Source organism: Furipterus horrens, unplaced genomic scaffold (genome assembly GCF_987537825.1).
Source record: "Furipterus horrens unplaced genomic scaffold, mFurHor1.1.pri manual_scaffold_3, whole genome shotgun sequence".
NCBI classification, from domain to species: Eukaryota; Metazoa; Chordata; class Mammalia; order Chiroptera; family Furipteridae; genus Furipterus; species Furipterus horrens.
Window position 1 is genome coordinate 135,980,047 of NW_028327173.1, and position 11,049 is coordinate 135,991,095.

At 56.8% G+C, this 11,049-nt stretch overlaps 1 protein-coding gene across 1 annotated transcript; it reads right to left on the bottom strand.

Moving 5' to 3' along the window:
• Nucleotides 1-1,138: 1,138 nt before the first annotated feature.
• Nucleotides 1,139-10,245, bottom strand: NFATC4 (nuclear factor of activated T cells 4). Its single transcript, XM_090270194.1, has 10 exons — nt 10,020-10,245; nt 7,855-8,950; nt 6,285-6,447; nt 5,511-5,710; nt 5,025-5,197; nt 4,400-4,540; nt 3,454-3,509; nt 3,051-3,177; nt 2,277-2,858; nt 1,139-1,559 (listed from the first exon to the last, which is right to left on the bottom strand). Exons 1-10 carry the CDS (start codon nt 10,117-10,119, stop codon nt 1,492-1,494), a joined length of 2,706 nt encoding a protein of 901 aa, XP_090126320.1. The 5' UTR covers nt 10,120-10,245; the 3' UTR covers nt 1,139-1,491.
• Nucleotides 10,246-11,049: the final 804 nt, after the last annotated feature.

Genomic DNA, 11,049 nt, shown 5'->3' on the forward strand with positions numbered 1-11,049 from the left:
TGAGCTGATCACTGGATGTCAGTTTGGTTCACAGCAGTTTGTATTCAGGGAGAGAAAGGAAGTTCCTTCTTACTGAGGATTGTCCTGGTTCTCTTGTTCTCCGTTCCAGAGCCAGCTTCTCTCACACATGGGTTCTTGCTAGACCTGTATGGACCCATTAGACATAGAGAGGCCCCACCAGCATGGAGCTGAGGCCAGTTTCCTAAGTACCAACTCCTTGCATGCATTTTGGGGATGGCCCCCAGCAGCCAGGCCTAGCCAACTCAGGCTAGTGGTACTCAGTGCCTACTAGGTGCCAGGCTCCATGGAGCAGGACTAACGAGGCCCGCCTTTCCCCAATCCACTGGGGGCTTGGCTGCATAGGCTGTCAAGATGGGGAACAAAGCAGGTTTTCAGCACTGGCCTGTCAGTGGTGATATGTGTGCATCCATACAGAATAGGATAGGAGCTCATACAATGTGCTGGACCTCAGGGCAGGTGGCACTCAGAGCTGCTACAGAGGCTGCTTGGCTTCCTGCAGTCTACCTCCAAAGCACAGATCTTTCCAGAATGTTTTCACAGTCTCCAAGAATCCAGACTGTGGGTAAACCCATGTCAGCACTCCCTCACTCCCAACCCTACTGTGGGGAGATAAGCTTCAGGGCCTTGAGCCTGATGAGTCAGGGTGTCTGAGGGTGAGCTGGGAGCAAGAACCCAGGTGTACAGCATTCAACCTGTTCCTGACTAGCCGTGTGACCGCGGGCAAACCCCTTCCCTCTTGCAGTCTCAGATTCCTCCTTTGTAAATGAGAGAGAAAAACTAGACTAGTGTCTCCTGACCTTGGCTGTGAATCAGAATCATCTGGGTGGTAGCAAAAGAAAGAAAATTGAAAATACACATTCCTGGGCCCTGTCCCAAAGACCCTGCAGACATTGGTTGGAATCCCAGGGAAAAGAGGCCTACTGAATCTCTGGCCCCCAGCCTCGACCCAGTTAGGGAGCCTGTGAGGCCCCTTCAAGTCCTCCCTAGGCCCCTACTCTGAGAAGCTCCTTAGGACACAGTGTCCCAGCCACATCCCGTCTCTTTCCAACCTCTAAGCCACCTCAGGCCAAGGCAAGCTGCACCTCCTCTCTCTCTGCAAAGAGTTCTGGAGCCTGAATCAGCACTCATCAGCGAGCGGTTTATTACTCATCGACTGTCCCCAGCCTCCCAGCACCAGGGCCCATACATAGTCTAGACACAGCCTTCACTCCAGTCAGTCCTCGAACCCAGCCTCTGCTTCCACCCATCCCCATCCTCCATGCTCACCCTCCCAAGCCCTCCCTGGCAGCACCAGGCCCAGGGGGCCACATCTCAGCTAGGGGAGGGGAGGGAGGGCAGCGGGAGGGGAAGGCAAAAGCTGGGGAAAGAAAAACCAGATTGGCTCCAAGCTTCTGGAACAAACACCCCAGAGTGAAAGGAAGGTGGGCAGGGCTGGAGGGGCCACGGAGGCTCTGGTTGCCAGGCAGCGGTTCAAGCAGGAGGATCTTCTCCAGGAGGCGCAGGGAAGCCACTCAGGTCTCGACCAATGATCTCACTTACTGTAAAGGAGGGACAGTTGAGAGACTGGGCTAGGGGCAGGTCCCCTCTTTTCCCAGAGACCCTCAATCTATACAAGGCAGACCTCAGTCTAGAATGCCTCTAGGCTCCTCCTCCACTGAGCCTCAAGTTTCCCCAATGTGTCTTGACACCTGCTCCCAATCTAATCTTGCTCAACTCTATGCATGTGGGTGCCCAGGCCCCCATCCCAGCCCTTTCCTGCTGGCTCAGCAGCCTGCAATATCAGGACGATTGCTGTCAGCAGGGCCAGCGACGGGTGTAGTCAGTGGGAGGAAAAGGATGCAAAATATAAAGGTTCTTCATCAGCAATCCTGATGACAGGCGCCACGTTTAGGGGGAAGCTGAAGCAAGGGAAAAGTGCTTGACTGGGACCTCAGCAAGCCACCACTCCTCTCTGAAATTCAGTGTCTGAATCTGCAAACTGGGGAGCCAGATTGAAGGATCTTGAAAGTACATCTAGCCTGAGATTCTGTGATCATGGAGAAGGGTTGGGGCAGAAACTCCATGCACCCTTCAGAATTAAGTTAAATGGCTTCACGTGGCTACATGCACCAAGAATCGGCCTCCTGAGACCCTCTGACTGGCCCCCAGGGATCAAGGATACCCAGTTTCTGGGAAGCCAAGCCCTCGCCCTCAGCAAACACGCAGAGCAATCTCTCACGCACACCCAAACTTGCAGCTCCCAGTTCCACACCCACCTTCCTCCAGCGTGATACCCTGGATAGGCACACTGTCTCGGAAGCCGCTGCTGTAGCCACCCCTGGATTTCTCCTGCTCCGGAGTCCCCTCCCCAGGGCCGTAGCTTGGCCCTACCTCATTGTACCCCTCAGCAGATGGGGGATGAACACCACTCTGGGGAGAGAAGGGGCCTTCCAGAGGTGGGGAGGAAGGCAGTGGAGGCCGGAAAGGGGCTGGAGGAGGGAATGGCAACCCCAGGGGAAAAGGGGAGCCTCGTCCTCCATAGGGGTCACTAGGGAAGGGCCGGGGAAGGAAGGAGACTGGAGGTGGGCGAGCACAACCTGTGGTACTCCCGGTCTCAGGGAACATTCGAAGGCCAGGTCTATATGATGGTGGGGGCCCTGTTTGGGGGTACAGAGGGGGCGTGCCATAGCTGAAGCCTTCTGACAGGTAAGGAGGTTCATAAGCAGGGTCTTCATGGGGATAGGAGGGGTAGCGGGGCCTGGGTGGTGAGAAGTCCATGTCAGTGCCAAAGGGGGGGGCTGAGGCTGAAGGGAAGCCCCGGAGAGATGAGTCAGGTAGGGGCTCCTCCTTGAAGATCACTGGGTAGATGGGAAGAAGGAGGACACACTGTGAGAAGGCTGGCAAACTCCCCACTGCACACTCTCCACCCACCTCCCCATTTCCAGGTTTTCTCCATCCCCTGCCCCCTCACAATGGGGGCATGGCAACCCTCTGCCCTGCCGCAGCACCCCACATCCCCACACCCCACCATGAGCTGTCCTGGAGCGCACCAGGCAGGAACTTGAAACTCTGGGTAGGGCTGCGCTTCCTGCGCCCGTTGGAGACATAAAAGTAGACCTGGACGGGACGGGACACACGCTTGTTGCTGTACTCAGGGACTGTCAGGGTCAGTGTCACCTGGGAAGGAGCAGAGGATGAGGCAGGGAGCTCTCAGGGACATAGTTTCAGCCCAGCCCTTCCAGGGACCCGAACTCCACCTCCTGGATTTTTCCATTTGCTCAGGAGCTAAGTTCATTCCCTAGAGAAGAACCTGCTTCCAGAGTGGCCAGAATGCCTCCTCTAGAAAAGAACAGGTTGCTTCAGAGTCCATTCCCATGGCCAAGGACACAGCTGGGAATTCCCGGCTTCTCCCCTGCCCTGACCCCAGGGTGGGCACCCTAGTGACACTGGTACCTCATTGCTCTGCAACCGATTCACAGTGGCCTCCTCCTCCCATTGCAACTTTCCATCTGTGCAGGGGAACAGATTGCTCCGGCTCAGCTCCAGGGCCCCTACCCATGCCCAGTCCCCTGCCATTTCCCCTCCTACTAGAGCCATAGCCAGACTCAGAAGGCCCCTACAAGGTCTGGCTTACAGAAGAGCCCACTGCATGTTTACTCAATTGAATAGAAAAGGCAGGGCTTAAAACTGTCAACAAGATCTAGAGCAGTAAACTGAGACCAACAGAGACAGCAAGGCCAGCCTCAGAACCAGCGGGAGTGGGTGACACAATCAACTCCTAAACCCTCCCACCCAGCTCCAAGCCTCTCCTCCCATGACAGTGGTGGGAGGAAGTCTGAGGGTAGGAAAGGGTGCTAGCTTGAAGGAAGGCAATGAGACCTCAAGTCTTATAATCTAGCACCTCAAAATCTGCTATATTTGAGTGTAGGGGTGAGGGCTCCTGGTGGTCAGGGTTGGGGGAGGACAAAGACCTCAGGCTGGTGTTTGCACCTGACCCCCTCAGTCTTGTCTTCTCCAGCCCTGAAGCCCTGCCTTGCGGTATGTCATAGGCTCTCGTACTCATAACTGTGCTGCCGGGCTCATAACTCAAGAGGGGCTCAGCGTGCGGCTATAAGGATGTAAGCTACCTCCTCCCATCTTCTCATGGATCCTACCCACATGAGGTCAATTATCTCAAAGCCAACTTCTCTTTCAAAACTAGAATGTTTATTTCTTACACTTCTTCACCATCCTGAGCATTTTAGATTGCTTTCAGGCCCAAGAGGAGGGACAGTCTATCTGCCCCATTTTACAGAGAAGGAAACTCGGGCTCAACTAACTGGTTTAAAGACAGTGCCAGTTCTTCCACCTGCCTGTTCCAACTCTTCTGCCTGCTCTTCACTTCCCAGTGGGTACTCACCGGGGCCTCTCTCGATGAACACCACCTTGGAGTCTGGCAGGAAGTTGGAGCCAGTCAGCACTATCTCCTCTCCTCCTCTCACTGAGCAGGCACTGGGGCTGTAGGCCTCCACCTGGGGCAGCTCCTGGGCTGAGCGCTGGGCTGCAGAGTAGTGCAGGGAAGGCCTGGCTGGGCTGAGTATGGAGAGGACAGCCTCCTCTGCCCCCACCTCCTTAGAACAACTGCCATAGGGCCCTGGAGGAGCCCTCCTCAGTGGCAGACACACAAGTAAACCCATGGAGTCCCTGGAGTGGCAACCACCATGTAAGGAGCCACCCAGGCAGAGAGTAAAGCCAACAGGGAGGGCCAGAGTTATCCAAACAAGTGTACAGGATCACCCAGGGCAGAGGAAGGACAGGGACACTCTAGTCCAACCCAGAGAAAGTCTGGAGCAGGGGCAGATTAGGACCCTCCTGCTACCCACCCCACCCACCCTCAGTATAGAAATAAGGACTAACTCCTTTACAGGGCTACCCAGGACAGACGGGACACAGGATACTATGCCCAGGAGATGAGGTGAAGAAACAGACACACAGACAAGTGGGTTACAAGAGACAGAAAGATAGCATAGAGCCTCTTTGCTCACAGCACTCAATGGGCACCGATGCTGTCTGCACAGAGACGACCTTCCCACTGCCCTGGGGCACGTGTACCCGGAATACCAGCCGCACTCGTGTGTTCTTGCGCCCGATGTCCGTCTCACCCTTCCGCAGCTCAATGTCTGAATTCCGAAGCTTCAGGATTCCAGCACAGTCAATGCTGAAGAAAATAATGGATGGCAAGCCTTCCAAGCTGAAGCCAGAATGGTAATGTCCCCCATCCACCCAAAAGGGAAGCCCCCACCATGTATGCAAAGCCCTGAAGACTTTCTCTGGGGGCCTAGGAGGACTATTTTAACCCTGAGTGCTCCTCAGCCCCCAAGTCCTCTTCTAGATGATAAGAAGGCCTAAAACTGCTCCTCTGGATGATGTCTATCTCTTCTGGGAAGAGGAAGAGTAGGCCTAGTTTAGGACCCATGGAAAAGACTGGTCCCGAGGCCTGAAGACTGAGGGGAAGTTGAGTGGGGACCTACTTGGCTGCCATGTTGTTCTCAGGAAGCAGAGTCATCTCCAACACCTTGGTACCACTGACTACAGCTTCATAGCTGGCTGTGGCCACCATCTTGCCAGTGATACGGTGCACCTGATAGAAGGCATGAGGCCGCAGGTTCCTTTCATCTGCAGTGCCGATGAACATCTGTAGAGTCAGTGGCTTCTCACTATAGCCTAGGAGCTAGCAGAGGAAGATACAGGTAACCCAGCTGATATCTTCACTGTCTCATCCTTCATCCATCCCAGAGTTTTCAGTCCACCAGGGGTTGGGGTTGGTGAAAGACAAAGGATATCCAGGAAGGGATTCCCAGGGGGAACTGGGCACCAGTTGTGGAGAAAACATGGCCTGGAGTTCACAGTGTTATTCTTGGAATAAGGCCCAAATTGAGCTGGGCAAAGGAGAAACTCTCCCAAGAGAGACTGGTTCAACTCAATGGAGACAACCTAACTCCCAGTGAACTTTGGCCTCAGCCTAAGCCCTCCCCCACATCTGGCAGGCCATCATTTTCCAGAGTAGACATAAGGCTGGTGTCCCATGGGATGAGGGAAGTGGGGGTGGAGGGATAGAGGAATAGAAAGTATATCCGGGTCCTTGAAGGGCACTCTTCCTCCCCCAACTCCATTCGGCCTGCAGGGTCACTGCTGAGAGGGAGTGTGGGAAAGGGCAGTGCCATGGGTCTGCACAGCTGGATCCCATCTGCAGGGATGTGGGGCTGGGGAGGAGAAAGGCTATCAGGCCTGGCCTCTGCCCTTACCTTGACTACGGGGTGACCACCAGGGGCAGCTTTGACAGCACCTCGGCTGCCCTCTGTCTCATAGTGGGCCCGGTGGTGGGCTCTAGGCTGCACTTCAATCCTCAGCTCCAGCTGCTCATACTGACTGGGCAGAGGCCAGTCCAGTGGGGGTAGGGCAGAGGTCCTGGGCAGAAGAGAAGAGCACTGGTCATCTGCAGCCTCAGACCCTGGTCAGGGCAGCACAGGGTCTCAGCTCCCTGGGATGTGAGGGAGGAGGGGATTTGGCATAGGAAAAATCACAACAGAAATAAAACAGTCCAAAAGCCCAGAAGCAAGGTGATAGGGGACAGGCCCCTCAGAGCCTCTCAGGATAAGGTTGTGGGAGATGGCACCAGGCCTGAGACTCCTTTCCAGATCTGAGCACAGGGTCTGAGGTGGCAAGGGTTCACTTGACACAAAGGAACCCAAAGCCCATCCGAATCCTTAGATCTGAACAGGAAGAGTCAAGTAAAGAAACACCATTTCAGACCTTAAAGGCCTCAGAGGTAAACCCCTTTGTTTTTCAAATTAAAAAAAAAAAATGAGACCCAGATGATAGAACACAGTGGGTCAAGCAAGCTAGTGACTGACAGAAGCCAGGACCGAGTACAGATCCTGTTCCCAGGTCAGCACCCATTCCACTAGTTGGGGCTGGACAGGCCCAATCCAGAAGCTGGGAGTTACAGATGTGCAACTTTCCTGTTTTGAGCTCCTAGATACCCTAGGCCAGGGGACCTCAACTGGTAATTGCCCCCAGGCGATATTTGGCAATGCTTAGAGACATTTTTTGGTTGTCACACTAGGGGAGCGGATGCTACTAGCATCTTGTGGCTAGAGGCCAGGGATGCTGCTGAACCATCCTACAATGCCCAGCACAGCCCCCACCACAGAGGATTATCCTGCTTAAAATATCAATAGGGCTGAGGGTGAGAAACGCTGCTGTATAGGAACCCAGGGGAGCAGGTGTTATGGTTTCTTTGCCCAGGAAACTTTCCTGGATGGAGCCAAGATTTAATATTGAAATGGACAGGATTTTTTGAGAGTAAAAGGGGTAGAAGAATGCAAGGACAGCTTGTTTTAATATGAAATTTTGTCTTGTAAATATATACTATTGTAATTCAAAAGAGCAGGTATACTTTCTGCAAGTCAGGCCTTAAAAATTGAAAGTTAGAGAACGGGACTTCTTGCCACCCATTGTAGGTCTGAAATCCAGTCCACCGCCCATGTCCAGATAGTGCCAGACCAGAGCTAGGGGTGGCGGAACCCTAGAGGAACTCTCCCTTTGCCTAAGCAGTGGGGTGGGGGTGGGGGGCTTTTTCTAATTTGTCCACAGGGAACGATTATCTTTTGCAAATCATCGGTTTGTAGAATGTATGCCGTTGTTGTTTTAATTCTCCCTAAAACTGGATAAATGACAGCAACCAAGCTGGTTGCAGATTCATTTGAAATGCCAAGGGCACAGAAACTAGGACCTTTCTTCAAACCCATCCCTGACCTCCTGCTCTGAAGTGGAATTGCTGAAGATAGCAGTGGTGCCAGGCACAACCCTCACCTGAAGACGGGGCTGTGTCCCCCAATCCGGGCCTTGGACCATGCCAGAGGGGAGGGCACTGCCAGGTAGTCCATGCCAGCCACCTCCTTCCGAGGACCACCTGGAGGAGCTGCAGCCTCCTCTGCTCCTGAAGGCAGCTTCCCATTGCATGAGGCATGCTCCTCAGACCGAGGCAAGGCAACTGCCTGCTCACTGGAAGTCCTCCGGGTTTTCTGGGGGATGCTTTCGGCTGGTGGAGCCCCCACATAGTCAAAGGGGCCAGGGGAGCCAGGATCCCGGGCCAGAGGCAATGGGGATGGTGGAGGTGGCTCAGGGCCCTCCTCTCCCAGGCTGCCCCGGCGGGACAGAGCTGGAGAGGCTGAAGATGGGGTTCCAGAGCTGGAATAGCGCCGTTTGCCGCATGGAGACGCAGGCCGTGGGGAGGCTGGGGTGGGCCCAGGAGCGCTGAGGAGTAGCCAGCTATCTTCAGGTCCCCGGCCTCCGGGGCTTGGACCATAAAGACTCCAGGGATCATCGGGGGTCCATGGCCTAGGGGATGCCCGGGGTGAGGGCAGCGGGGAGCCTAGGCCGAAGCGGGAGGCCGCTTCATTTAGCTCAGACTCCACCTCGTCGCAGGCTGCATACAAGGCTGCCTCGTCAGAGGCATCCGAGAAGAAGCTCCAAGAGGACAGGCTGCTGCTGCCAGGGCTCGGGCTGAAGAAGGGGCCCCCGCCCTGGCCCCCTGCCTCTCGGTAGCCTCCAAAGCCTTCTGGTGGGGGGTAGTCCCTGGGGGAGCCATCCCCCCAGGCATCAGGGTTGTCCTCCAGAGTGGCTGGCGGATCAGGCGTGGGAGAGATGGAAGTGATGCGGATGCTTGGGCACTCAAGGACTCGGCCTCCCCCAGCCCCACCGGAGCTCCCGCCCGCACCCCCCAGCCTCACCGACCGGGCCGGCTGGCTCTCCCACGTGCCTGGTGAGGGGGCTGGACGGGGAGGTGGCGAGTGCATGCCAGGCCGAGGGGGTGGTGGCCGGGGAATGCCAATAGGGGCGGCGCCATAGGGAGGGGGCTCCCCCAGGGCCAGACGGCAGCATGGCGGAGTGTCCTCAGAGTCCAGTTCTGTCAAAATGGGAAGGGAGGGGAACAGAGGGAGGGATGCCACAGGAGACGGAAACAGAGAGAAGCAGATGAGATGTCGAGGTTCCTTGAGTAGCCAGCCCCCTAAACCCTGTAAGCCACCCCCTCCTCGGCAAAGAGGGTTCTGTACAGTGCGCTTCAGAGTCACAAAGACAGGAGCAAAGTTGGAGGGTGGAAGAGAGATTCAGAAGTGCCAAGCCTTTTCCCCGCACGGAAAGCTCACACTCTGAGCCCCCGACGCTCGGACCTCGGGTACCAGACTGGTTAAGTCTTAAGTGAGGGCAGCAGGTCGAGAGGGGCTGGAGCCGGGCCTGGAGGCGCGTTTAAAGAGGCGCTGGGCTGGGCTGGGGGCGACTCACACATGAACCCAATTAGCAGCAGTTCCCAAACCCCCAAACTGCGCTGGCAGGAGCTCCAGTTGCTATCGCAACAGTGGCCAGGGGAGGGGGGCGCCAGGGCAGTGGTGACGAGGGGAGGTGGCTCCTCCCTCGCTCCCCCCAATTCGGGGGCGGGGGTGCTGCTTGCCCAGCCAGGCCCGGCCCGGTGGGGGAAGGGGGACGCACGCTACACGGATTCCGTGCGAGCGGCGGCCGCCACCCCCGGCTCAGTCCCAGCCATCTGCCTCTTGTTGCGGCCAGACGGGGGAGGGGGAGGGGTGTCCTCCCAGGCCCGAGAGCGCCCTCGGCCCCGGGCTTCGGGTCCGCGGGCTCAGGGCTCGGTCCGCAAGGGGCTAGCACCAGAGCCCCACCTTCCCGTCCCCCGGCCGCTCCAGGGGCGCTCAGGACCGCTGTTCCCACTCGCCCCCCATGCCAGTGACAGTCGGCCCGACCTAGAGGCGGCACCCCCATCCCCACCCCAGTCACGACCTAAAAAGGAGAAAGTGGTGCCCGGCCCCCGGCAGACATCAGCAGACCCCCAAGCCTCGCTACTCCCCCCAACTTCTGGCCCCTTCAACCACCACCCAAGGCTCGCTGCCCTAAAGTCCCCAGACTCAGGATCCCCGGGCTCTTCCCTCATTGACCCCAAGACCCCTTCCCAGCCCAGCACTAACCTTCCCCCGGCCCCCCCGCGCTTAGTGGGGGGGCCTCCTTTTCCTCCCCGAACACCAGCTTAAATTCCAGCTCCTCATCCTCGCAGCTTGCTGCCCCCATGGATCCGGCCGGAGACCCCCAGGTCCCGGTCAGGGTGGGAGGAGGGAGCTCAGGAGGCTTCACCCTTGGCTCCCTCCCTCCCCTTCTTTAGGACGCCCCCTCCTCCGCCGCTGCCGCCTCCCTCCGGCCGCCCCCTAGTTATTATAGAAACTTTTCCAAACTTTTTTCCCCAAACTTCTTCAAAGCGGGGCCCCCCCCAGCCTGTCCCTGATTGGCTGCCCGGGATGCTCCAGCCCCTCCTCCAGGGATGAGATGGGAAAACCACGCGCCCCTCGTCCTTCCCCACCCTCTCTTTCTCCTTCTGTCCTCTCTCCAGTCCCTCCCCCTCAAAAAAAAAAGAAAGAAAGAAAGAAAAAGAGGGAGAGAACAAAACTGAATTGGAAAACGGTCCCTCAAGCGTGGTAAGACTATAATGATGCCGATTGGCCCTCACTTGTGACAATCATTTCCCGCGAGGAGCACCACCACCACTACACCCCCCCCCAAACCTAGCTTAAGTTCAGGGGCTCCGGGTCCGAGCGCCTTAAAGCAGCCACATTTGGGGCCTACAGTACAGAGGGTCCACGGAAAACTCTTTCTTGAGTTCTGAAGGAGTTCTGCAGTCATCAACCAGGCCAAGAGAGCACTCCGGTGCAGTGTGGCTCCAGGCTGCTCTTGAACAGCAAAAAGACTATTCCTTCGAAGTCCCTCGCCTGAGGCCGACCTGCCTGGGCCTTGGCGAAGCCTTTGCTCTCCCAAATCAGCCCTTCCTTCGGCCGTCTCTCTCCCCACCCCATCCCCCTCCCCAAAGATGAGTATTTAGCGGTCCTGGAGAGCAGTTCATAGGTCCACGGCCCCAAATGGGCGATGATCCAGGCCGGGCTTTACCGATGCCCTTGTCCCCGGCACCCGGAGAGGCCATTAATTAGCCTCCAAGGGATGTCGGCTCCC